Here is a 27908-nt window from a genome sequence, read left to right as displayed (position 1 = left end):
GTGAGTCTGCTCAAGCCAGAGGATTGTGACCAGCACACACCAGAATACAAAGAAAACCCTGGAACCGTGAAAGGTCAGGAAGCTGGCAAGGACCAAAAGAGTCATCTGGTCCAACATTTTCCACACTGCCATCTTTTGCATTTTCCCTTCTGCTAGGCTGGAATCCTATCTACCTTATTTTGTCTAAATCTACCAACTTTAAATAAAGAGAAGGCTCTACCCATGCTGAAAACAGAAAATCAGTATCACCTACCGTAAGTAAAAAATAAATATAAACCTAATGAAGGAAAAGCTTTTATCCCTCAGGAAACTGCAGCATGAGACCCCTTGGCTGACTAATGGATGCGGAGCTGAGGCTGGGACTCCTGACACAGTCTGTATTCACACCACCTCTGCACCACCACAGACCAAGCCAGGCACCACCCGCCGGGAGAAACAGACCACCGTTCACGACCACCTCCAGTTCAAAGATCCACCAGGAGCTGAACAAGAACAAGCACAAGACCACCAGCAAAGGACACCCAGAAATTCTAGGTGCAGAGGAAGAATCGGTCACCTCAGAAATTCCAAGGGGGAAATGCTAGCTGGCTACCAGTCAGAGAATCAGAGGCTTGGATGCTGGTCACAGTTGAGCCTCCAACTTGCTTACAGTGGTTCCAAGACCACTTGCTAGGTGGTCTTGAAACCCTCCCCTTTCCTCTCTGGGCCACGGTTTCCTCATCTGTAAACTGAGGCACTGGACTCCATGGTCTCCAAGTGCCCCCTCCTGCTCTGAGGCTGCTGCAGCAGGCCATCCCACTCACTCTCTCCAGCGCAGGTAGGCCCACCACAAGTCTGGGACTCACCCCTCGAGCGACAGAAGACTTCCCTGATTTCAGCTTCCAGGGTACCAGGAGATGAGGACCAAAAGGCCACAGTCCTTTCAGGCCTAGGGCCGCCCTACACACCACGGACTTGGAACTCGTCGTCCACGAGCACCCCTCACCACGACAGCAGCTCAGCAACTTCAGCAGGGAGAGGCAGCCGGCTCAGAACCACTTTTTCACTCAGTTACATCATTTTACATAATGTCCCAGAAGAGCAGCTGGCTGCCAGCAGCACAGCGCCGTGCTGGCCTCCGCTCCAGGGCCTTCCCCGCAGTCCCGGGCTTCCTCCTTTCCACAAGTCTGCTCTCTTCTTCACAGCATGGAGCTTGTCTGCGAGGGCCCCATTATGGCCTTTCTTTGTCATTCCAACTCAAGCACCCCGACACGTGCTTCTTTTAAAAATGTATATATTTATAAAGACTATGTGTACAGATGTGGAAAGACAACCGTCAGTCAGGTCCACCGATGGATCTTAATGACAGTCGCCTGACGTGATGCAACAGGAAGCACACAGCACCACCAGCAAAGTGCCCTCACCCTCACCCTCAGCCTCACCCTAAACCAGGCTCTCATCGAGGAAGCACACAGCACCAGCAGCGAGTGCCCTCACCCTAGACCCTCACTCTCACCCTAAGCCTCACCCTAAACCAGGCTCTCATCGAGGAAGCACACAGCACCAGCAGCGAGTGCCCTCACCCTAGACCCTCACCCTCACCCCAGACCCTCACCTTAACCCTCACGCTAACCCTAACCCTAACCCCAGACCCTCACCCTAACCCTAACCCTCACCCTAGACCTCACCCTAGACCCTCACCCTAACCCTCACCTTAACCCTCACCCTAAGCCTCACCCTAACCCTCACCCTAGACCCTCACCCCAGACCCTCACCCCAGACCCTCACCCCAGACCCTCACCTTAACCCTCACCCTAAGCCCTCACCCTAAACCAGGCTCTCATCGAGGAAGCACACAGCACCAGCAGCGAGTGCCCTCACCCTAGACCCTCACCCTAAACCCTCACCCTAGAACAGACACTCATCAGGTCTGTAAAACAAACGACCATTTTCAGAAAACATGGGGCACAGATGCACGTGTCAAACAACTCCAGGGAGCTGCAATCAGCAAATTCAGAATGTGGGAGTTTCTACAGGACAAGTAACCAAAGTTCTCCAGAAAATACACAGCGCGGAGTTATAAACTGAGACTTGAGACACACCAGCCACTGGCAGCACGCGGGTCTCGCTGGAACCAAATTCACACCAACCACCTGCACAAAGACGTTTGTGAGACGGGTGACAAAAACCGACTCAGCCTGGGCATTAGTTTATACTAAAGAATTATTGTTACTTTTATTGGTTGTGATAATGGCATATTTAAAATTTTTTCACCTGCTAGATATGTACAATTAAGTCTTTATGAAGAAATGATAAAATGTTTGGGACCTGCTTTAAAGTACTCGAGAGGGAAAAGTGAAAGTGGAGAAAAAAGATGAAACAAGAACGAGGAAGTTGATGATGTTGGAGCTGGATGATGAATGCATATTTATCGCATTATTTATGTGTGCTTGAAAATTTTCCATAATGAAAGGTACTTTCCAAAGAGGTCAGGCTGCAAAGAGTATGTGTTTGAGTTTATTTAGATGAGAAGAAATAAATTATGTAGCTGAGCGTACATCCACACATTCACAAAGGAAACGTCTACGCGGCACACACTATGAACTGCCAGCAGCCGTCTCCGGGATTAGGGGGGCTGGGGGACTTTGCAGGTGGGGGTCAGAGAGCCTCCCTGTTTAAAATACTGACATTTTCACCTGTATTCGAAAGTCAGACAATAACAATGCCCTTAAAAAACTTTTTCCCTGATGTTTCACTTCCCAAACCTGAGAGTTCTGAGATGAAGTCCTGGCTCCACACTGACCAGCCGTGTAGCTCTGAGTAAAGGCCTTGATGGCTTGAATGTCTTATCTCACCAGAAAAATGAAAACGTCACACCTCCTACAGGCTGCTAAGGTGGCGTGTGAGATAACACAGTGACCTGGAGGAGCCACCAACGGAGAAGGGGGCTGCTGCTATGGCGAGATGCACATGCATCCACTGACCCCAGCTCACTGCCCTCTCCACTCGCTGGCCCCACAAGGCTCCACACAGCACATTTCCTACAGAGGCCTACAAGGGACAGTCGGGGTCATGGCAGGTGGCAGGGTAGGAATGGCCAGGGGACAGTGACAGGTCACCTCAGAGTTTGCAGGGAAAAGCAGTCCTGCAGCAGGCCAGGCACTGGGACAGGCCGGCATGTCCCAAATCTAGGTAGACTAAATCACTCTCATTCTAATTCTTGGCAGACTGATTACGTGGTCCCTACCTAAGCTATAGAGCTTCATCCCAGTAGGCACTCAAATATTTGCTGAGTGAGTGGGTGCAGACACGCATGACTGGTTCCAGTCAACTCCCAGGCCGGCCACACACATAAGCTCTCTCCGCAATGTACCCTGGGCCCCATCCCCAGAGCCTCCTCTCTCCACCTCTGCCTTCCCTCAGGCACAGGAGCCTCACCACACCAGGCCCTTCGCCGGGGCCGTTCACTGAGCACCTGCAGAACACGATGTGGACAGAGCCTCTGGGACACTGGTCTAGAGAACAGAGGGCCCTGCTGGCTCAGGAACCAGAGAGAGTGGAGAGGAAGGAGACCCCGGGTGTATGTGCGCTGCCATCCTGCTGAAAGCTGGCCTGGTCCCTGGAGGGCCTCGATCTGGACCTGACCACAGATGAGCCCTGCAGTAGTCGGTTGTGTGCCCTTGTCCCTGCCCCTACCGTTCACTCCTGATCTGAATGCGCTTTCCAGTTTTCAAAGCACATTCATATCTACTACCACTTCTGACTCTCACTCCACTTTACAGAGGACATCAGGCCAGAGACGTCAGAGGACCTGCCCAATGTCAGGCCACTGCACATGTAATAATTCTGTGCCCAATTCAGACTTGCCAACACATCAGCACTCTTTCCACTCTTACCTGTTGCCCCTTTAACATGCAGCAATACAAAATTAAACATCTGGTCTTTGCTTTTCCTCCAATGGATTCCTCTAACTTTTTTGTTCTTTGCAGTGATTGCAAAGCAAACTCACCCTTCATCCATCTATGCCTGAGACCAAAGGATCTCTCCTCCAACTACGACGGAGGCCCGGTGCTACCACCTGGGGTGACGGAGTCATAAAGAAGAGCAAGACCATGCTGAGCCCCTGCAGTCTAGAAAAGGAGCTAATTGTAAGAATCCTTAACAAGGAGCTCCATCAAACTTGCCTGTTTTTCCTAAACAAGGCACCCTCCCAGAGATCTGGTTCTTAGACTCCCTTGATTTAAACAAGACCTAGAACTGGATGGTGGGATCTTTGATCTTCATTGTAGGATCTTTAGTTGCAGCATGTGGGATCTAATTCCCTGACCAGGGACTGAACCTGGGTCCCCTGCATTGGGAGCAAGAAGTCTTAGCCACTAGACAACAGGTAAGTCCTAAGAACGTGTATTTTAAATAAGTGTCCCCACAGTCCACTCCAGATGATTCTGATGAAGAATTTTGGAAAATCAGCTCTCAAATAGGAGAACTCTACCAGAATGCAGTTTGGAAAGACAATAACCTCAAGGCTTGTCCTTCAGAATGCCCAACCCTAGCTACAGCCCACAGGGGCCACGGAGAGATCAGGTCAACTCAGGGGGTTGGGGGAGGCGGGGACAAGTCTGCTTCAGACCAGGCAGCACCTGGACCATCCGTGACAAAGCTGATCATTTAAAGAACAAGTTCACACCTTGCTCTGAAAAAGAGCTCTAAGTCTGAGATGTCCAAGGCACCACACATAGTGCTGGGACTAAGGCAGGTTTGTAATACTCCATGATCCCTTAGGAACGCCAAGCCTGGCAGCTGGAGTGGACACATTGGGCATCCTCACTCCTACGACCTTCCCAGAGCTGGCCTGGCTTACCTCACAGGAACGAAGCAGAAGAGAGAAAGCGAGAGTTGCATATCCCCGAAGGAACCACCAGGGAACGTGAGCTCGTGAAGAAATCTCTTTGCAGTACTCTTGCGTTCAGCTCTCAGGTCCTAGAGAAAACTGCAGGAATGCATAATCTTCCTTCTCTGCCCCTTTAACTCTAAGAAGTCCTTGACCAGAGTGTACAGAGGCATCTGGAAAGGTCGGTTCTAACTATGAAGGTTACAGATTTGGATGATAAATAACTAGCATGATGTGAGAGGTGATCCAGCAGAGGTCTTGTTTCTATGGGCAGACACGTGTTCACACAGAAGTCTTCTGTCAGGAACAGTGGCGAGCCCCAGCCTGTCTTCACGGCTCATCAGGCTGCTGCTGGACACACAGGCAGAGAGGGGACCCACATTCTAAGAACGCCAACATCACACTCACAGAAGGTTAGAGTGGGAGGAAATCTGAGTAAGATGATTGAACTCGGAACACACAGAAACCAGGCCCTAAAATTTTGGCATCTAAGTAAAGTTTTGGTCACAGTTAGCTCACAAAGGCCCAGCCCTCAAATACAGGACCAAGGGCGTGAGTGGACTTTCAGGTCCAGAAGGACAGAGGAGGCTAAGCAATTGGCCTCTTTTCCTTAGGGCTGCACTGGTCCTTCTCTTGGGTATCTCTAATCTATCTGTCCACCCAATTCCAAAGCAACCATCAGAGATTTATTAATGATTCTATTTGCCAGGCATTCAAGGCATAAATAAAAAAGGGTTTCAGCCTAAAGGGAGATACAGGCAAGTGAACCAACAGGCACGCAGTGTGCTGACAGTGGTGTGTACAGAGTGCCCGAGGGGACACAGGACAAATGGACAACTCAATCTGCCAAGTTCAGCGTGGCTGGAGCCCAGAGCTCATACAGGGGTAGCAGGGTAGCAAGGTCTGCAACCAAAGCAGGAAGTAAAGCCTGGACATCCTTGTCCCCTTCAGTCCTCACCTGTCAGGCTGACATGCCCAGCTGAGCCACCTAATCCAGACCCACCTCACCTTCCAAAGGCTTCCATGATCCCAATGTCTCTTCCTTTCTCCACCCAGCTCCCATCCCCTGGCTAAACTAAACTGGTACATTCACAAGACAAATTATAAGACCACTAAAAATTACACTTCTATGAGGATTTTGGTTGTGTGGGAATTTTTCTATATAACATAACGTTAAGGAAAAAAAAGGAAAATAGAAAATTATATACCAAACTGAACATACTGTATAATATTAACAGGTTAAAAGATACAGAAAAAAATTGGAAGGGGCCCAAATATTATCTGTAGTGGTCTCTGGATAATGGAACCATGGGCAAATTTTTAAAGCTGCTTTTACACTTAACTGTACTTCCCACTTTTTCCATAGTAAGTACTACATTATTAAGACGCAGAAAAATACGGGAAAATGTTAAATGTCCCAGAATTTCAGATCTTAGTACAGGACAAAAAGGAAAGCAATCTGATTAAAGAAATCTATACTAACATGTAATGATCCTTAGCATCATAATTATTTCAGACATTTCACATTTTAAAATTTTATTGATTTATATTTTTAATGAGTAACATTCATGTGGCTGAATTCAAAAGGCGCAAAAGGATCAGACTGAAAAGTCTCTCTCATCCATGCAACCTAGTCACTCTGTTCTTGGCCTTGGAGAGCAATGGTTCTAGACTACATCTTTCGGACATATTCCAGCGCAGAACTGCTAGGTCAAAGGGTATCTAAAATTTCTAATTTTGTACCAATGCCTTTGAAAAAGCATGTGCCAATTTTTACTCCCATGAAAAATACAGAAGAGTGCTTGTTACTCCCATCTTTGCCAACAGTATACATGTTTTCAAAAGAGAACGCATCCTAAGTCTCGTGGGGAAAATAGGGTAATTTTGGCAGTTTGGGAAGATATTTTAAATTCACTAATTCATCTGCTACTTAACTATTAAAACCCATTATATCCCATGCACTGGACTAGGCCTTACAGATGACAATTTCCAAACATAACACATATTTCAGTGGAAATTCTAGGCTCAGCTGTTTCAACTTTCTTACACTGTCTTCAATTATTTGTTTTTCGGTGGGGTTTTCTTTTTTTCCAGTTATTGTTATTGGGTTTTTCTTTCTTTTTCCTTTTTGTGTTTGTGGCTGTGCTGCGTGGCATGCAAGACTTTAGTTTCTCGACCAGGGATCACACCAACGCTTCCTGCAGTGGAAGCACAGAATCTCAGCCAGGGGACTACCAGGAAAGTCCTATCTTCCATCATTTCTAAATCAAAAGTGTTTTAACTTGTTTGGCATCAAGCGTCAATGATTTTTCTTAAAGCTTACCAGGTTTCATAGGCAAGGATAACCCAGCACAAACTTTCAAGGACCAAAAGGCTGCCTTCTGTCATTCCTTATACCACTGTCTTAAAATGTTAACTTTTTATGGGCTTTTGTCCTTAAAAAAAGGATAACCCAGCACAAACTTTCAAGGACCAAAAGGCTGCCTTCTGTCATTCCTTATACCACTGTCTTAAAATGTTAACTTTTTATGGGCTTTTGTCCTTAAAAATCATCATGGCACAGAATATGATGGCTCTGGGTTCAGATCTCAGCTCCACCACTTTATGACCTCAGTGATTTTCTTCTCAGGCCTTTTTTACCCATCTGTTAAAATGGGGCAATTACCTTCCTCACAGGGTAGTTGGAGGGATTAAAGAGAGAAAACAATGAGGGCTGGCACAGAGTTAATCCCCCTCCACCGTGAGGTTTCACAGAGCACACTGAAGGTGTAACTGCTTCTTCACACTCCCCACGGAGCTATGCAGTCAGCAGGTATTTATTTGATTAATTTGCTGAATGAATGAGTCAAAACTTCCCTTCCTGAATGAGCATCATTCTTTGAAGGCATTGTAGGTGAGACAGCAGAACTGTGTATGAACAAATCCAGAATAGGACACGATTTTTGGCCTGGGCAAACTCAGATTTCCCCCAACAGTGTTACAACCAGGAGGGAACTGTTGTATCTATTATCACTACGAGTAACATCGGCTGACACTGTGCTCAGCCCTTTACACGAACTGTCTCATTTAATCTTCACAACCTGCCTTCTAGGTAAACACTCCCTGCCATATATAGCACCCCCTGCGATGTTAGATTGAGGTACAGAGTAGTTAGGTCATTTGCCCACAGTCACAGCACCAGTCACAGGCAAAGCTTTCAACTCCCAAGCCACTGTGCTCAATTAAGTACCTCAGTGATTCATTTGTGTGTCCTCTCAAGTCCAGACCCAGACTCTAAGTCCCTTACTCAGCACAGGGCTAGACACCTCAAGAGCACCTCATAACTGTGTGTGGGTTGATGGATCTGATGCCCAGGAGTACTTTGAACTGTACAACTCAAGATGAGTCACTGTAGCCAACTAAAGCTGTAGAAAATCAGTGTCCTAAAAGCACAAGACATTCTTCAGGGATGTTTTTCAGAACTGGAAATGTTACATAACTATTTTAGAGTAATTTTTTTCTTAAGCATTGTCCAAAACTCAACAAATGAAAGAAAAAAAAAGATTACAGATATGGGACCATAAGAAGTTCAGGTTTCCCTAGATTAGTGCCGATCTGTGTTAGAGACAAGACTACTCACACAAAGGATCAATTATTCACTGAACTGCCTTGCTTACTCCAGTCAAAACACCTCCTAGAGTCACATGCACAGTACCTGACACACAGTATATATTCAATAAATATATGTCAATAAACAAAGGGCATTTGACAATTTCAGTTCAAACCAACATAACTGGATAAAACATTGTATCAAAAAAAGATCTTCAGAGTGGACAGGTCCTAGTCAAGCATGGGCAATTTCTAGGATAATACAGTGAGAGGAACAATCTAGAGCTGGAGGGCCTAGTCTGATGCTGTCAGCTGGACCTCTCAACTAGGCCAGGGTCCTCACCTGCAAATGGGGTGATTGTGTTTGTCCTTGCTTTGTCATCCAAAAACTTTTCAAAGTGAGAGTTCTGCTTTTGTTTTCACGTGGCCAGTGAATTCTTATTCAATTCAGATTCTGCAAAATCTCATTAATTCAAATTTTATCTGAAGCTGAGGACCTCTGAAAAACTCTAAAGATAGAATATCAAGAAAATGAATAAGGTCGACAAGATTTAATTAGTTAACAACAAACCTAAGAGTTTTAATAACATCAGCATATACTTGACAAAAACAATGATCCCACTTCTCCTAAGGAGGACCATCAGAAGAGCATGTATAAGACAGATCAGGGGAGTTCCCTGTCTAGCAGTTAGCACTTTCACTGCTGTGGCCTGGGTTCAATCTCTGGCCAAGGAACTGAGATCCCACAAGCCACAGGCCAAAGAGGGGGAAAAAAAAGACGCTATCAACAGAGTAAGAAAGCAACTTACAGAGTGGGAGAAAATATCTGCCAGTCATGTATCTGAGGGATCAATACACTGAATATACAGAGAACTCCTAAAACTCAACAGCAAAAAAACAAACAATCTAATCCAAAAATGGGCAGAGGACTTCAAAAGACACCTCCCCAAAGAACATATACGAATGGCCGATAACAACATGAAAAGATGCTCAACATCACTAATTATGTGGGAAATGCAAATCAAAACTGTGACATGCTATCTCATACCCATTAGGATGGCTACTATCAAAAAAAAAAACAAAAAACCGGAAGATCACAAGAGCTGGTGTGAGGAGGTGGAAAAATTGGAACCCTTGTACACTTTTGTTGGAATGTAAAATGGTTCAGCTGCTGCAGAAAACTGTCTGGCAGTTTCTGTATTCTGCAAAACGTTTAGTATGAGCACAAATTACTTTCACAATTAGAATTACTGGTGTGGGGACTTCCCTGGTGGTCCAGACATTAGACTAAGACTCCACCTTCCAATGCAGGGGGTGCAGGCTTGATCCCTGGTTGGGGAGCTAAGATACCACATGCCTTTGACCAAAAAATTTAAAAGACGCAAAACATAAAAACAGAAGCAATACTGTAACAAATTTTCAGTACAGACTTAAAAAATGGACATTAAAAAAATTTTTTTAATTAAAAAAAAAAAGAAGAATTACTGGGGTGTGTGTGTTTTCCAGACTGTCTAGTGAGAGCCGAATGCTCTGGAGTCAAGAGATCTATGAGGGCACTGGTAGCTCTGCCAACTTAGGCAGCGGCCCAAGGCCACCACCAGTCCCGACTTTGCCAACTACCTCTGACTCCTCGAGTCCTGCCTGTGATCAGACAAACACAAGAGTAGCTCCCGAATGACAGCATCTCCTAGTGTTCTTATCACGTCTGGGGTGAGGCTGCAGTACCCCTTTCACTAGACGCGGCCATCCCAGCTCTGCACAGTCAGCAGTGGTTGGGGCTGAACCAAGCTCTGAGTGGTCAGCAGTTTCAAACGGCAACTTACTCTGAACTTCATGCTCACTCAGTTGTGTCCAGCTCTTTGGTGACCCCATGAACTGTCGCCCATCAGGCTACTCTGTCCATGGGATTTTTCAGGCAAGAATACTGAAGTGGGTTGTCATTTTCTCCTCCAGGAGATCTTCCCAACCCAGGGATGGAACCCGTGTCTGCTGCACTGGCAGGAGAATTCTTCACCGCTAAGCCATTGGGAAGCCCCTTCAACATGTCCAAATCCAACTGCATTCAGATCAGGGAGTTACTGGCATTGCCTCAGACTGTGCAGTTCCGCTCACACTGAATTACTTCAAGGGGATTCAAGGGATCTGCAAACTCTGAATATTTACATGCAAAATTGTACACAACAAGTAACTCAATTACAAAAGGGCTAAGGGTCTGAATAGACATTTCTCCAAAGAAGATACAAGGATGTCCAATATGCATGTGAAAAGTTATTCAACATCGTCAAGTCTCAGGGAAATGGGAAATGCAAATACTACTACAATGAGATGCCACATCACACCCACTAGGGTGGAAAAAATAATAAAGGACAGTAACAAGTGTTGAACAGGGCGTGGACAAAATGGAATTCTCATATATTGCTAATGAAAATATAAAATGGTGAGGTGCTGTGGAAAGCAGTTAGGCAGGTCCTCAAAAAGTTAAAAAACAGAGCTGCCATATGACCTAGCAATTCCACTCCTAGTTATACACATCTAAAATAATTCAAAATATGTTCAAACAAAACTTTGCAAATGAATGTTCAGAGCAGCACATCATAACAACTAAAAGGCAGAAACAACTTAAATGTCAATCAACTGACAACTAACAAAACACAGTACATCCACGCAGTGTAAAATTACTCAGCCGTGCAAAGGGATGCAGCACTGACACACGCTATGACACAGATGAAGCCTAAAACATTACGCTTAATCAAAGAAGCCAGAAACAAAAGGCCACAGACTATGGGATTCCAGATTAGTGGCTGTCAGGGGGTGGGAAGAGGGAAGAACAGGGAGAAACTGCTAACATGTACAGGGATTCTTCTTGGGATGATGAAAATACTCTGGAATTCAAACAGTGGTGAAGGCTGCATAACTTTGTGAACATTCACACATTAAAATGATGAATTTAATAATATGTGAATTTTATCCCACCCCCCACCCCCACCAAAAAAATTGAGCGACATCTACAAAATAATTCGCCAGTTCTCTTCAAAAATTTACAGTCGGGCTTCCCTGGTGCCTCAGTGGTAAAGAATGTACTTGCCAATGCAGGAGGCACCGCACTGATCCAGGAAGAGCACAAATGCCAAGAAGTGCTTACACCTGTGCACCACAGCTATTGAGCCTGTGCTCTAGAGTCTGCAAGCTGCAACTACTGAACCCACTTGCCCCAACTACTCCAGCCCGAATGCCTAGAGCCAGTGCTTTGCAACAAGAGAAGCCACCACAGTGAGAAGCCCGAACACCACAACTGGAGAGTAGCCCCCACTCTCGGCAACTAGAAAAAAGTCCACATGGCAATGACCCAGAACAGCCAAAAATAAATGAATAAATAAATAAAGTTATCTTTTTAAAAAAAGTTTACATTCATGAAAGCCAAAAAAGACTGAGTAACTGTCTCAGATTGAAGAGACTAAGAAGGCTTAATACTAAATGCAATGTGGGAAACTAACTGGACTGGATCCTGGTACAGAGAAAGGATATTTGTGAAACAAATGCCAAAACTTGAATAAAGCCTATAGATTAGTTAGTAGTACTGTATTTATGCTAAATTTATTAGATAATTTTATTATGGTTATGTAAATGTTAACTTAGGGACAGTTGGGTTAAGAGTACGCTTGAAGTTTATGTATTATTTTTGGAAGTCTAAAATCATTTCAAAATAAAAAGAAAAACAAGTATATGGAGCAGGTCAGCGATTGGCAAATTTTTTTCTGAAAAGCACTGTATAGTAAATACTTTAGATTTAGCAGATCAATGGTTTTTGTGGCAATTAACTCAACTTTGCTGCCAAAAACAGTATGTAAATTAACAGATGTGGCTGTGTTCCAATAAAGCTTTATTTATAGAAACAGATTCGATTTTCTTATGATTTTCACATATCACAAAATATTCTTCCTCTTTGGATGTAATCTACACCATTAAAAAATGTAAAAACCATCCCCAGCTCACAGGCCACACAAAAACAGGTAGTGGGGTCAGATTTGGGCCACAGGCCAAAGACTGCAGACTCCTGCTCTAGGTCAGAATTTGCCAGTGTGCTTCAATTACTCAAAAAAAAAGTGCTTCACATCAATTTTGGCAACACTAGATTAAACAAGGTTAGGCACATTTCTTATCAACGTCTCAGTGCCTTTGACAAGATACTACACACTGAGAAGCTCTAAGAAGGGATACTCATACATAGCTTTTTCCAAACTTACTTTAACCACAGAATACTTTTTTCAGAGGCTTCTCTTCAGACTATCTGCCTGAAGAACACACTATGGAAATGCTGATTAAGGTACTTTTTTAAAAGGAAAACTTCAGATTGAAAAGTTTTAAAGATACCACCAAATTAAAACCATTTTACTCAGCACCTAGATAACATCTGAATAAGCACTTCACAACTTAAAAATTCTAGCAAACACAAAAACGGGAGGAAGAATAAACACAAGCAGGAAGTCTTGGCTCAAATCCAACCTTTTTTTGGCAAAGGCATGTCAGCAGGATTGGGTCATAACATGGAACCTCTGTTCCACTGGGCAACCAAAGCATTCTAACTGGTTTTTAAAAAGGGATCTGCTTGAAGTTTTGAAAATCACAAAATAAGGAGCTCTGACGTTTAATTAGAAAACTAAAGACATGCTAGAAGCATTATCTGCAGATCACTGGTGAGGATGAACTGGCAAGTCAAGTCCATCAAAGGATTGGTTTTAATGCTGAAGTTAGCCAACAGATTGCAAAAATTCTCTCAGTAGACACATCATCTATAACAACACACTGCTAGAGAGAGGAAGAGGAATTTATGTCCTAGGGCTGGGGGGAGGCTGGCCTGAACAACCTCAAGGGGGTCATTCAGACACAGGCTCCTCAACTCTGAGTCCAAAGAGTTTACTGGCTTTTCCTCATCAATCACAAAGTCTTCAGATTCATTTCCAAGTTGTTCTAGGAAAATAAGCTCCAAATCGAGGGGGTGGGGACCCTGCTTAGTTATTCATTCAACAAACATTAATGGCCCTGATCAGATGGGCCATTCCAAAGTCCTTGAAAAGGATGGTACATAGAACAAGGAAGAGATTACATAAATTCAAACCCACTAGCCTCACTTTTAGGAGATGTAGGCTGGGGGGAGGTAGATGTTAAGAAAAGAGGGCAGAAAAAAAGAAGTCAGCACCAGAGAAGACACAAAATAACGACTTAGAATTAGCCACTTTAAAGTTGAAAAGGACTTTCATCTGAAAACTTCTTCGACAGGAAGTACACCACCTCTGGAGGCAATCCATTCCATTGCTGGTCGCCTGTGACCAGCCTTAAGTTCTTTTATTAAAATCTTGTCTTCCTGTAGAATCCACCTATTGGTCCTAGTTTCTGCCTCTTTCAACAGCAAAGATGAAGTGGAAGCTCTCTTCACCATAACAATGTTTTTGATGACAGTTCCCTTCCATTGCTCTTTTCTGAGCTAAACACCACCCCACCCTCTTCCAAAGATACAGAAGGAGTTCCAGCTGCTTAAAGCAAAGAATGGATTTCTAGAACCCACAGCAAGCACTTACCATCAGTGGGCTTCAAACATGGGTATGCAGAGGACCCCCGAGGAGTATATTCAAAACGCAGTTTCCCCGGTTCCGACCCAGATTCTAAATTAGAGCTCTTATTTGAGTCCTGAACTGTGAAGTATGCACCCCATGGCATTTCAAAGCACAGGCTGTGAGAACCGTATTTAGAGAAACACTGCCCTGTTTTACAAGTGAGGAAACTGAGGCCTGGTACGGGGAAAGGACTTGGCACGGAAAGCACGACTGGCTGTTGGCGGCGAAGTTTCCAACTCTGGTCTCTCACTCCCAAGCCCAACTCTATTCAGCCCGCTTCCCGGCCTCGGCCTCTCCACTGGGGGCAAACTCATTAAAAGCACCCCCTACGTGAGAAGCGGCCTCGACTGGGAGTCTGAGTGAGTTCCTGACTGGAGGGGAGAGTTAGTGGGAGCCTTCTCTCTACTTAGCCCTCAGTTTCCCCAAACTGTAATCACTGGAAAAAAGACCACAACATAATCCTGAACTCCCTCCTGGGACAGAGGGCCTGCGCCAGAGTCGGGCTTGAAGTCTCTGCGCTCCTGGGCTCAAGTGTCGAAGTCCGTAGGCCCGGTGAGGGCGGAAACTGGTCCCCGTCCCTCAACCTGGGCGGCCCCGAGCTGACCCCCCAACCCCTTATGTACCTGCCTCTGCTCAGTTAACGCCGCCAAGGCCGCTCCAGCCTGTCAGCCCGTCGGTCGCTCAGCCAGTCTCTTACCTGGGTCAGTCTCTCCGGCCGGACCTCACAGCCCCCCCTACGCGGACTCTGGTCAGCTGACGCAAAGCCGCCGCTTTCCGAGGAACTTCCGGCCCAAACCGGAAGAGGTTGGTCAACTGCGCTGTGCTCCGGGCCAGATCCTGGGCTCTAAGGTTCCGCCTGCCGGGAGGAAGGAAAAAAACACAAGGACTGTCTGGAAGCCTTTGAGAAAGCCGAGGTGTGACCATGGAAAGCGTCAGACAAGCTTGGAACATTTTGGAACGGAATGTGTAACGATGATGGGAATCAGCCTGACGAGAATATGTCAAAGGATACATGAGCTAACTTGAAGATCCCACTGGCCAAATTGGGGGAATTTGAGCAAAATCCATGATAACAGTAACAGAGTATAACTGATTGACTAAAATGGTAACCCAATGAGTCTTTACTGATATAAATAAAGAAGTGATTAAATAAACGGGGGAGGAGGAAAACTTCTTCCTTTTAGTAGACTGTGTGTGTGTGTGTAAGAGAGAGAGAGAGAGAGACCCGTGTTGGACTTTGTGACCCCATGAACCAGGCTCCTCTGTCCCTGGAATTTTTCAAGGCATGAATACTGGAGCGGGCTTGCTATTTCCTACTCCTCAGGATCTTCCCGACCCCAGGGATGGAACCTATGTCTCTTGCCTCTCCTGCATTGGCAGGTGGATTCTTTACCACTGCGCCACCTGGGAAACCCTTTAGCAGAATGCTGACTAACAAATATGATGGAGTTAGAAAACCAGTAATGGATGGTAAACCTGGAGGAACAGGATGGTTACACAGTAAAGGGTCTCCCATAAATTACTTATTGACTACAAAGGGAAAATAGGAATTTTACAGAGGTTAGCCTTGCAGGCAACTCACTCCAGTACTCTTGCCTGGAAATTCCCATGGGTGGAGGGGCCTGGTAGGCTGCAGTCCATGGGGTCTCCAAGAGTCGGACACGACTGAGCGACTTCACTTTCACTTTTCACTTTCATGCATTGGAGAAGGAAATGGCAACCCACTCCAGTGTTCTTGCCTGGAGAATCCCAGGGACTGAGGAGCCTGGTGGGCTGCGCTCTCTGGGGTCGCACAGAGTCGGACACAACTAAAGCGACTTAGCAGCAGCAGCAGCCTTGCAAGACAAGTGAATCAAAATGATCAGAGTTAACATCACCAGTTATAGGTCAAGTAAAGATCATGTGTCTCCTGGAAGAGATCAAATTTGAATATGGACATGGTTTTGCTGTTATTACAAATTGTATCAGTGTTAAAATTTCTACATTTGATCATTGTATTTCTGTTATATGTTAAGAGAACTCCCCTTTTCTTAGGAAATACTCACTGACTTATTAGGGGTAAAGGGCACAATGTCTCCAACTTAATTTCAAATGATTCAGAAAAAATGTATAAAATTGAGAGAATAAGCAAATGAGGCAAAATGTAAACAAGTGGTGAATCTAGGTGAAGGATATGTGGAAGTTCCTTACATATTTTTTGCAACTTTTCTTTTAGTTTTAAATATCAACTGAAGAAACTCTCTTGACACCTGGTTCTACGAGGATTGAGCCATTAGCCACCGTAGTCTCTGACCTCCGACACACAAAGAAAGGAGTTTGGGGGTGGAGATCAGAAACGAGGCACTCTGCGCTGGGAAAACTGGCAGAACAGGCCTTCAGATGGTTAGGTATTTTCAGGAGAGAATTGTAGGAGCCTGACTTCTTGCATAGTATTATAGCTAGGAAAATATTTGTCATTAACTGACTTACGTGTTTCTCGTGACTTTCAGCAAATTTCTATTAAGATGTGTACTTGATTGCACCTAAGTTGTGTCCGACTCTTTGTGACTCTATGGACTGTAGCCCACCAGGCTTCTCTGTCCATGAGATTTCCCAGGCAAGAATACTGGAGTAAGTTGCCATTTCCTTCTCCAGGGAAGCTTCCTGACCCAGGGATTGAACCTGCATGTCCCGTATCAGCAGGAAGATTCTTTACCACTGAACCACCAGGGAACTCCTGACTGCACACACAATTTTAGATTTATACAATTTTACAATTTATATATATGTGATTTTAGATATAAAAATCACATATATACCAACCTCCACTATCATTTGGGAGCAGTTCCTCTAAGAGGCTATCTCCTCCTGGGCTATAGTCCTTAGTAAGTCCTCAATAAAATTGGAACTGACCACTGTCATACTGTGTGTTTTTATTTCACTTGACAGAAATTATATAAAAATTAAAATTTACCCTCAAAATGAGGGGCGAGCCTGGGTCCTAGCCAATTTACTTATTTACGTATCAAACATTTGTGTGCTTGGCATGGTGAAGCAGTAGAAAAGAAGACAAGATCTTTGCTTTCATGCCTAGCAGGCAAAATATTAAACATACAATAACAAAACTAATGGGCTACTTAGCTTGAAAATATTAATAGCAAACATTTACTGAGCTTGCCTAAGCACACTGTGCACAATGATTCATTTGATCCTTACAGCAGTCTTGTGAATGGTTTTGGTCATTACCTCTGCTTTACAAATGGTAAAGAAAAGCTTTTAAAAGCTTATGCAATTTTATCATTTAATTAACAGTCTCTAGATGACATACTGAAAGATGACAGAGCTGCAGCTCGCACCCAGACATTGCTCTCTGGAGTTCTTAACACTCATCTTCATTGTTCCATTAATTCAACAAGTATTTTTTTATTAAGTGCCTACCATTATCCCAGGGACTGTCTGAGGGGCTGAGTCTGACTAGGAGATGAAGGCAGTAGATGAAATAAATTCATAAAGGAAATTCCTTATCTGCCATCCTTCTCTTCAGGTTCCTGCAGACACAGGAGATGTTTCTAGTCACATGAACCTGGATTTGAGTTCAGGCTCTGAGAAACAGAAAAGTAGTCCCTGATATTCAGGAGCTAGGCTGACACTCACAGGGAGCCCTTGGTGTTCTGTTCAGCATAAAAGCAAAGCACAGAACATCAACATCAGGCAAGGCCACTCCATGACTCTGATGGATCAAGACATGAACAAGGCCTTTCCATAATCATGTCTGAATCAGACAAAACGAAGAACATCGTCCAAAGCACAAGAATGACCAAGTATTCCCCTACCATGGCTTATGTAGAGATTGCTATTTTTTCGTCAATTACAGCTTTAGTCCCTGTCTAGTCCCTTGTTCTAGATAAGATTTACCAAGATACCCAGTCATACACAGCATCTGATCCAAATTAGAACCCTGCTTCCTTGTTTAACTATAGTGGATTTACAATATTGTGTTAGTTTCAAATGTACAGATTCTTTTCCATTATAGGTTATTACAAAGTACTGAATATACTTCCATGTGCTAAACAGTACATCCTTGTTGTTTATTTTAATTTTAAAAATTTATTTATTTTTTAGCCAGACCAAGCAGCTTGTGGGATTTTAGCTTCCCCCCAGGAATCAAGCCTGATCCCTTGGCAGTGAGAGCACAGATCCCTTATCTATGTTATATATAGTTGCATCTCTGTTAATCCCATCCTCCTGATTTATCCCTCTTCCTCCCCTTTCCCCTTTGATAAACATAAGTTTGTTTTCTTCATTTGTAAGTCTGTTTCCATTTTGTTGTTAAGTGAATCTGTATTATTTGTTTGGATGCTACATATAAGTGATATCATATAATATTTGTCTTTCTTTCCCTGACTTACTTCATTTAGTATCACAACCTCTAGGTCCATCCATGTTGCTGCAAATGGCAATATTTCATTCTTTTTAAGGTCTGAGAGTCCCTTGGACTGCAGGGAGATCCAACCAGTCACTCCTAAAGGAAATCAGTCCTGAATATTCCTTGGAAGGACTGAAGCTGAAGCTGAAACTCCAAATACTTTGGCCACCTAATGCAAAGAACTGACTCATTGGAAAAGACCCTGATACTAGGAAAGATTGAAGGCAGGAGGAGAAGGGGATGACAGAGGATGAGATGTTTGGATGGCATCACCAACTTGATGGACATGAGTTTGAGCAAGCTCCAGGAGTTGATAATGGACAGTGAGGCCTGGTGTGCTGCAGTCCATGGAGCTGCAAAGAGTCAGACACAACTGAACAGCTGAACTGAACTGAGCTGAAAGTCTGAATAATATTCCATTTTGTATATGTATGTATATGTGTATATATGCATGTCTTTATCTATTCATCTGTTGATGGACATTTAGACTGCTTCCATGTCTTGGCTATTGTAAATAGAGCTGCACTGGGGTGCATGTATCTTTTCAAATTAGACTTTATATCTTTTTCAGATACATGTCCAGGAGTGGGATTGATGGATTATGTGGTAATTCCATTTTTAGTTTTTTGAGGAATCTCCAAATGGCTTTAAACAGTGGCTGCACCAACTTAGATTCCCACCAACAGTGTAAGAGGGTTCCCTTTGCTTCACACCCTCCCCAACATGTATTATTTGTCATCATTTTTACGATGGCCATTCTGAGTGAGATGATGTAATAATTTACTGTAGTTTTTATTGACATCTCTCTAATAATTGGCGATGTGAAGCAGCTTTCCGTGTGTCCATTGGCCATCTGTATGTCTTCTTTGGAGAAATGTCTGTTCAGGTCTCCTATTGATTCCGTGATTGGAAGCCCTACTTCTTAAAGCCTATCCTCAAGTTACTGTCACAAGCTCAAATCCTAAACGACCTTCCTAAGACTGTGTTACTGAGATGCCCTAGTGTTTCTCAGAGTTCACATCCTCCGCTTTGCTGTAACAAATAAGAAACCCAACTTGTTCAGCCACGGGCGTGTTTCTGCTGATCTCTGATTGGAGAGTGTCCAAAGGTCCGATGCTTACTAGCTGTGTGACTTCAGACAGAAGTGTCACCTACAGAAGCCTCCATTTCCTCCCCTTTTTAAATGGAAAGATTTAGTCCTATCTCAGAATGTTGTAAGGAAACGGAACAGGCTTAGCACTGAGTGAGCTCTCAGTGTACTTAAAAAAAATTCCTGTTTGAGATGCAAACTATTACATATACAATGGATAAACAAAGAAGTCCTATTGTTTTGCACAGGGAACTGTATTCAATATCCTGTTCTAAACTAAAATGGAAAAGAATATGAAAAATAATGCATGTGTGTAATTGAATCACTTTGCTGTACTACAGAAACTAACACAACACTGTAAATCAACTACACAAGAATCAAAATTCACCCTCAGCTCCGAGGCCGCTGAGGGGTGCCCCCGGGGGAAGCACGGCCCCAGAGCCTGTCCAGCTGACGTGGCTGCCGGTTAATCTAAAGGGAAAATCCAGTGACCCCTCCCTCAAGGCCCCGGGCAGGCCCCAGCCTGCCTCCCTTTGGGGCCCAGGCAGGAAGAGACCTCAAAGGTCAGCTCCACTGCACCCCGCACTGAACAGAGCAGGAAGCTGAGACCCGAGAGAGGCAGGGGCCAACCTGCAGTCACATCGCCAGGCAGGGGCCTAACCAGGACTCCCTGCCAGAGATGCTGTGGCCCTGAAACCTCGTGGATGCGCCTTCTTCTGGGTAAGCTGCTTCCTGCCCAGGGGTGTCCTGAGCCTTCAGTGACAGCGTTTCAGATACTAGGCACTGTGCCCAGGGTCCTGTGAAGTGGCCACTGTGAGTATGCCCATCACATAGATAAGAAGATGGAGGCTCAGAGAAGCTGAGACTTCCAAGCCTGAAGTCACACTGTGCCAGGACCCAAGCTTGGTCTGTCCCACCTTGAAAGTCTGGTTCCTGCCCGGGCACCTCCCAGACTCCCTGGGTTGTAACCAGCACGAAAAGGTTCTGTAATATAAAAAAGGAGGGCAAGGTGTGTGACAGGGTCTTACGCTGGGAAAGTTCCCAGAACGGTGGGAACATCAGACTTCTTCCCAGAGGGACCCCCTCTGTGTTCAGTCCCTGCCTTTGGGAACCCCAGGCATCCCTATCCTTCCAGCCACCACTTGTTCTACCCTACACTCCCTTTCCCAGCGTCTGGAGAGAAGGAGTTTGGATGCTGGGCTCCCCTCCCCCTCTCCCCCTCCTCTTCACTGTCCCCACCTATGACCTTTTGAGCTACAGACCCAGACTGGTGCTGAAGCCAGAGATGTGTTTGCATAGCCTGTAGCTTCCTTCTCCCTCCTCTGCCCCGGGGAGCTCCCCTTCCCCACCTCTGCCCCCACTGGGGCCCTTCTTCCTGGAAGAGACCCAGGTGGAGATTGAGGGGATGTTACGGGATCAGTAGGCTGACGGGCAGAACAGAAGAGACACTGTCCCAGCCAGCTCTGACCTCCCAGCAGAGCCCCCAGGAGCTGCACTCCCAGCCTCTAACCCGCGGGAGCTGGGCTCTGACTGTCAGCTGAGGTTTCCTCACCCTCATTGATTCTCAGTTTCTTCATCTGCACGTGGGTTGTAAGTACCCAGCTTTCCCAGTTGGTTGGAAGCTGAATCACACATCAGCTTTGAGATACAGGAACATCCGCTGGGTGTAGCCCCTCCCTGATGGAGGGTCCACCCGGGTCTCTTGCAGGACACAGACACAGGATGGCCTGCCGTGTCCCCAGGTGAGTGCAGTGCGAGCATGGACGTGCTTGCAGACCCAGCCCCCTGGTCCACCTCTGGGACCTCCGTCTCCTCAAGCCCAAGTATCGGCCCAGCCCAGAGTTGCTTTCAAAGTCTTCGGTGGCTGTGTCTACACCGTCAATCAGACCAGGAGGGCTGCTACTGGCCCACGCTTTTGCTTGGAGTCCAGGAAGGGGGAGGCCTGGGACTCTGTTCCCTGAGTGTGCTGAGTGCCTTTCCTAGAACCAGGACTGGGAAGGGGGAGCACCCCAACCGGCCGGAGGATGGATGCTCCCTTTCCCGGAAGCCTCAGAGCTCCCGGGCGAGGGGGTGCCACAGAGCCCCAGCCCTGCCCTCGTCTCCTTTACCCAGCTTTGGCAGAGCCACGTGGCCTTCCGCCAGCTTCGCGGAGGTGGGCGTGGCAGCCATCCCTGAGGCGGGGTGATGAGGCGAGTTCAGGAGCCTCCTCTGAGCCCCTGGACACTCCTCCCGCACCCAGGGAGACGCAGACATCCCTCCTGTCCCCCTCCCCCAGGTCCCAGGGCTTTGGCTCCTACCGTCCCCATCCAGGAGGGCTGGGCCGGCAGCGGCAGGTGACTGAAAGGCGTGGAGGAGAAACCCCGGCTGCGTGGGGGCGTGGGCCCCGGCAAGTGTACTCCTCAGCCAATCAGCGGCCTGCCTAGCCGGCGGATTCGGTTACAAGCCCCGGATCACCTCATACTCCAGCCTCCTTCCTACTCTTCCCAAAGCTCCATTCTTTGGTGCCGCAGCACCGGCTCGGCTGGGCCCCCGCTTCCGCTCCGCGGCTGCAGAGTTGCTGCCTCGTGGGCCCACCAGGGTAGGCTTCCCGAGGGCTTTGTCTGGCTGGGCAAGGGCAGGATGGGGGTTCTGGTGGCACTGTTGAGGGTGCTTAGCTTCCTGGGGGTGGTTCCGGGAGGCTCCCCTGCCCTGCACTTGCGCACCACCTCCTGCCACTTGGTCAGGCCCACCGCCAGCATCCCTTTGGGATCCCTGAGCTTCCTGGGCAAGGATGTCCAGGGACGAGCTCTGTTCCATGCCCGCTGGGATGGGCACGGGAGATTGCAGGTGTGCAGCCGGCAGGATGAGCCAGAGCTCACTGCAGCCTTCCGTGAGCTCTGTGCTGGTGAGCTCACCCGGGGCTCCTTCATCCACACCCCTGGACCTGAGTTGCAGAGAGCCCTGGCCATCCTTCAGAGCCAGTGGGAGGCCTGCCAAGGGCCTGCTGAGAGTCCAGCGGGGACCAGGGAGAAGCGAGCAGCAGGGCAGAGTGGAGAGCCTGGCATTCGGCACCAGCGGGTGAAGAGGGGCTGGACTGTGCCTGGCACGCTGTGGTGTGGAGTCGGGGACTCCGCCAGGAACTCCACGGAGCTGGGTGAGACCTCGGGGTGTGGACTGGGTGGCTGATGGGGGAGGAAGCGCAGGCTTTAGCCCTGGCATCCACTCTCCCAGGCTGCATGTCCTGAAGGAGTGACTTAGCTACTCTGAACCTCAGTTTCCTTATCTGGAAAACGTGCGCACATGCTCAGTTGTGTCCGACTCTGTGCGACCCCATAGACGGCAGTCCACCAGGCTCTGCTGTCCCTGGGATTTTCCAGGCAAGAACACTGGAGTGGGTTGCCATTTCCTTCTCCAATGCATGAAAAGTGAAAAGTGGAAGTGAAGTCGCTCAGTCGTGTCCAACTCTTAGCGACCCCATGGACTGTGCCCATGGGTTGGGCTGAGCCAAAAAGCCATTACCCAAGAGGAGGATTTATGGGCTCAGGATGCCCAGCCAACTGGACGAGGAGACCCAAAGGCTTGGGTTCAAATCCCAGCTTAGTCCTTCCAAGCTGAGTGAGTCATTTCCCCTCTCTGAACCTGTACAGTAAAAGTGATAACTCCCTCCCAGGCCTGCTGTGTGCTGGGGTGGGAAGTGCCAGACGTTTGGAAGATGCTCAGTAAAGGGCGTTATTGCTCGGGTGGTGGAAAGCACGCATGGCTTTTTTGCACTTCTCGGTCCAGCTGTCTGCGCTTACGTGCAGAGGGTTGGGGGAGGACTTGGCGCTTACACTGGAGCAGGTTGGCATCCTGACAATGCCTCATCGCGCCAGTGAGGTTGCACCCTACTGTTTGCCATCCCATCTCACACACATTCGGAACTTTGCAGTTTTACTTGGGATGCGAGCCTGAGAACTCTAGAGGCAGACACCTGTTCACCTGAGAAAGATTTTTCCATGGACAAGGGCTCCTGGGTGGGCTCCCTGGCACTTGACGTTGCCCAGCAGAGGCTGTACCGGGGTGTTCTCTTCAAGTGTTGGAACTGTGAGTCCCATAGAGGGAGACACAGAGGTGTCTCTGCTCCCGACACCATGTGGGCAGAGCTGGCATGTGGTGCCCAGAGTCCTGGGACTGCTGAGCCAGTGCCCCCTTTGCTCCCTGCAGGGGTCTTCGAGGGCCCTGATCTCTGCTGCCAGGAACATGACCACTGCCCCCAGACGGTCTCACCCTTCCAGTACAACTACGGCATCCGGAACTACCGATTCCACACCATCTCCCACTGCAGCTGTGATGCCAGGTTAGTTAGCGGTGGGCAGGGAGGGCTGGGAGCTCAGGGTGGGGTTATCCAGTTACTGGGTGCAGAGTCTGGGCTCCAGAGAGTCCCAAAGGATCAGCCAGCCAGACTCCCCTGTGCAGTGGGAAAGCTGAGGTTTAACAGGACGTGGGATGCTCGGACCTCACGTCACCTGTCTGGTAGTGGTGGCTGGGTGGTCTGGGAGAGGAGCCAGGTCCGGGGACTGAGCGCCGGCTCTGGGGCAGGTTCCAGCAGTGCCTGCAGAACCAGCGGGACTCGGTCTCCGACATCGTGGGCGTGGTCTTCTTCAACGTGCTGGCGACCCCTTGCTTTGTGCTGGAGGAGCAGGAGGCCTGTGTGGAGTGGTACTGGTGGGGCGGGTACGTTGCTTCCCCTTTTGACCCCCTTCCCAGCCAGGGTGGGGGAGCTGGGGCTCCAAGGCTGCCGGTCTGTATGTCCATCCTCCAGGGAACCATGTCTCATCCTGTCCTCCCTGTCCTCTCCTCAGGGAGGGGGTGGGGGCCCAGGACACAGACATTCCCTGGGTGCCCCGCACAACCCAGTGGGCTGTGGGCTGAGGGGATGGGACTGGAAGAGCCCTGATCTCCATGGAGATGAGCCTGGGGCCGTCTGGGAGGGACGATTCTGAGTGACCAATGCCACCGTGTGCTGCCTCCCAGGTGTAGAAGGTACGGCTCTGTGCCCCTCGCTCGTCTCCAGCCCAGGACCCTCTACAATGCCTCTTGGAGCTCCCCTGCCATCCCCTCAACTCCCAGCCCCCAGAACACAGCCCCCAGCCAGCCTCAGCTGATGCAGCATCCTCAGAAGTGGCCAGCACAGCAGAGAGAGTCCAGGCACCCCAGTCAAGCCAAGGCCACAGCCCTCCAGGCCCCTGTGGCCTCCCCTGAGCCTGCCATGCTCCCCAGAGTCCAGCTAGAAGTCACCGATCCAGGCCTCCAGGGGCCTCAGGGTGAGCGCAGAACCTAACCTAACTTTGGGGGCACCTGAGGTAAAGAGGAGCCTCTGTGTGGGGTTGGGGGGACCCTGTGTTATTTCCTTTCTTGCTCTGAACTCCTTCCAGCGACTCCCAACTTCACCTGTCAAATCACACTACAGCCAGAGGGATTTTCATAAGCTGCAGTCTTGACCAGGGGGCTCCCCACTGAGCCCCCACCACGGAGATCCAACACCCAGGGTGTTGGTCCTCCAGCACTTTGGGTGCTGGTCCTGCAAACCCTACTCCCCAGTCAAAATTCCAGCTTCACAGACTGCATTTGTTTCCTCTGAAGCTGCTTGCTCTCTCCTGCCACTGGGCCTTTGCACATGCCGCTCCTGTTCCCAGGGGCATTCTCCCTGAGTCTTCTTCTTTCAACATCAGCTTAGCACCTCTGCCTCCAGGAAACCTCTTCTGAGCACTCTTACCTTTCTGGGCTTCCGCCATGGCAGCACTGCTCCGTGTGTGTGTGTGTGTGTGTGTGTGTGTCTCCTCTACATGTGAAGCACTCTGAGAGAACAGAGGACAGGAGATGAAGGGACGCTGTGTGTGTGGGACTGAGCCTGTGCCAGAGGGCAGCGGGCACCAGTGAGACCTCAATGTGGGACGGGGCTCCCCTCACCACTGCACCTGCCTCCAGGTGTCCACCAGGCCTGCCGCAGCTTCCGCCACCTGGACCGGTGTGAGCATCAGATCGGGCCCCAGGAGACCAAGTTCCAGCTGTTCAACAGCGCCTGGGACCCCCTCTTCCACTGCAACTGCACACGCCAGTGAGGCCTGCTCGCACCTCTGGCGGGTGGGCTGCCTGTTGCCAGGCACCGGGAAGGGACTCCAGGCTGGAAAGGCCCTGCCCCAGTCTGAACCTGCCTCTGCCCTCAGGCTGGCCCGCTTCCTGAGGCTCCACAACCCACCCGTGGGTGCCATCATGCTTCGGGAGCTGCTGGGAATGACCTGCTTCAAATTGGCCCCTCCGCTGGACTGTGCTGAGGTCAAAGAGTAGGTGACGGCAGGGCCAGGAGGGACGTGGGACTTCTCCAAGTGGGTGGGTTGCCTCTCCCCTCTTTATGCACCTGGGCTGAGAGGGTGATGGAGCGGGTCAGGGGCCCACGTCATCTACTTCCTGTGTGACCTTGCCAGCTGAGTCACCTGTCCACACCTCCGTTTCATTACCTGCGAAATGGAGGCAGACACCAGGGCGTGGTGTGTGTGACGTGTGTAGGCAAGGCCTGCAGAACAGGTAGGGAAGCACCTCCTGAACTCTTCCTCCTAAGCCACAGTCTCATTTAAATTCCGATCCTCAAAACCACCTCCTTGTTACTTTTCCTATTTCATATGTAGGGAAACTAAGGCTCAGTGGCCCAGGCTTCTGCAGTCATCTAGGGCAGAACCCAGCCTCTAGGTACCAGATTAGGTTTGTTCTGCCCCCTGCTAAGTGTAACCGCTCCCCACCCCAGCCCCATCCTTGGCTCCTCTCTGGGCCATGGTTGCCCTGTGTGCAGAGCAGGGTGGGTTTCTTGCCAGCTATGACCCCCTGTCCCCCTCTTCTGTCCCCACAGCTGTTCCAGTGACCCCAGGGCCATAAGAGTGTCAGCTTGGCACCTGCGGCAACTTCAGCAGAGGCGACGCCAGCTCCAGGGGTCGAGCACTCACCACAGGCAGGCAAGGCCTTCAGAGCACCCGAAGGCCCCCACGTCATTCTACGACCGGTGCCTGCAGCTGACCCAAGGAGCTGGAAGACCCAAAGGGCAGCGGAAACCCTGGAACCAGTGACCTCACTTCTTGTTCTCCTGGGCACTAGATCGGACCCAGGGCTTTGCTGGGCCCTGCGGTGGGGCGGGTCTCAGCTTCCCCTCCATTGTGAGACTGAAGTGTGGACAGGCTCTTGTGGACAGACAGAGGGCCGCATGGGTAGGGTTGGAGGGGCCAAGGCCCAAATGCTGGACCATGTCTCCTGCTGTGCTGGGTGATCTTGGGCTGGTGACACAACCTCTCTGTGCTTGGATGTGGTATTCAGGAGGCTCCTTCTGCTGCCCCAAGCTTGGGCCTTCCCAGGGAGTTAACAACCAGACGGGAAAGAGGAGAGGGTAACATTGCAGAAGCCCCAGGAGGTACCAGGAGGAGGTACACTTATGTCCATGTTGTGAAATTAACACACATCTCAAAAGAGTTGTCCAGGAAAACCCCAGAGCCTGCCTGCTGAGGTCTAGGGGCAGAGGGTGGTGAAGGAGGGATGTCACAGAAGTGCCTGTGTCTGAGTACAGGATGGGGGAGCTAGAGAGGGGCTTCTTAACTCCCCTCCTCCTCAGGGGACCCCTTCTATTAACAGCTGCTATGCCCTTCCCAGCCCAGTCTTGGCCCATTCTTTCTGCCCTAAACCTAAATTCAGATCTTCCCTATGCCCTTGAGCAAGAGACCTCCTTCACTCTGAGCCTTAGTTTCCTCCTCTGAGAAACGGGGGTGTAGACAGCAGCTACCTCATAGGGTTGTTGAGGATTAAGTGAACCAACTCCCAGACAGCACTCAGCACCCAGTAAATGTTCTCTCCCTCCAACACCCAGCCAAACTGCACTTAGATAACTGATTTGCAAAGGTTCATAGCACCTCTTGGAGGCCTCAGTTTGTTCATCTGTGAAACGGGGCTAAGAACTGCACTGAACTCAGTGCCACAACTCAGGCTTATGGTGCCGATTAAAGGAGCTGGCATGTGTAACATATACAGCTGGTGCCTAGTCACTGTCAGACCTGTCATCCTCTCGCCTCTGTAGTCCTTTCCTCCGACCACCTGCTCCCCACCCCAGACTGCTAGCAAATTAGGAAGGAGTTGGGAGAGAAGCTAGAGAATTTAATTCCTAAACAATGACCTCTGGGTTTGCTCCACCCCCCATTCCAGATGGGGGCCAGGATAGGGCTTTGCTGATTGTCACAGTTGAGGTGCCGGGACCGAGTGTGGGGGCCCACCCCTGGCCAGAACAGAGTGGCAGGTGCAGATGAAGCTGGAGCAGCGGCAGGTGGGAGGCAGGCGGGTTTGCAGAAGACT

General features: G+C 48.5%; 2 protein-coding genes across 3 annotated transcripts in view; one reads left to right on the top strand and one right to left on the bottom strand.

Moving 5' to 3' along the window:
* Positions 1-14849, bottom strand: part of RNF185 (ring finger protein 185) — a 30075-nt gene extending 15226 nt beyond the window's left edge. Inside the window, exon 1 of one of the 2 annotated variants that reach the window (XM_068989767.1) lies at positions 14768-14849. The gene's annotated coding sequence lies outside the window, so the exon portion shown is untranslated. Of the gene's footprint in view, positions 1-14693 lie in introns of both variants that reach the window. The other variant, XM_068989766.1, reaches the window with a different exon arrangement.
* A 7335-nt stretch (positions 14850-22184) lies between these two features.
* PLA2G3 (phospholipase A2 group III) lies at positions 22185-26641 on the top strand. The gene is made up of 7 exons (XM_068990316.1): positions 22185-22698; positions 23748-23880; positions 24123-24257; positions 24558-24853; positions 25461-25641; positions 25751-25867; positions 26428-26641. The coding sequence occupies exons 1-7, from the start codon at positions 22185-22187 to the stop codon at positions 26639-26641; spliced, it is 1590 nt and encodes a 529-aa protein (XP_068846417.1).
* Positions 26642-27908: the final 1267 nt, after the last annotated feature.

The sequence above is a fragment of the Capricornis sumatraensis genome, chromosome 17 (assembly GCF_032405125.1).
Source record: "Capricornis sumatraensis isolate serow.1 chromosome 17, serow.2, whole genome shotgun sequence".
In the NCBI taxonomy this organism is placed as follows: Eukaryota; Metazoa; Chordata; class Mammalia; order Artiodactyla; family Bovidae; genus Capricornis; species Capricornis sumatraensis.
Note: the sequence above shows the minus strand (reverse complement) of the source record. Positions and strands in the feature narration are given on the sequence as shown.

What these genes read in the sequence shown, in the direction of transcription:
- PLA2G3 (XM_068990316.1), top strand. Translation starts at nt 22,185, where the DNA reads ATGGGGGTTCTGGTGGCACTGTTGAGGGTGCTTAGCTTCCTGGGGGTG. An exon ending in CAGGAACTCCACGGAGCTGG is followed by an intron (nt 22,699 to 23,747) that starts GTGAGACCTCGG and finishes TGCTCCCTGCAG; the next exon opens with GGGTCTTCGAGGGCCCTGAT. An exon ending in GAGTGGTACTGGTGGGGCGG is followed by an intron (nt 24,258 to 24,557) that starts GTACGTTGCTTC and finishes GCTGCCTCCCAG; the next exon opens with GTGTAGAAGGTACGGCTCTG.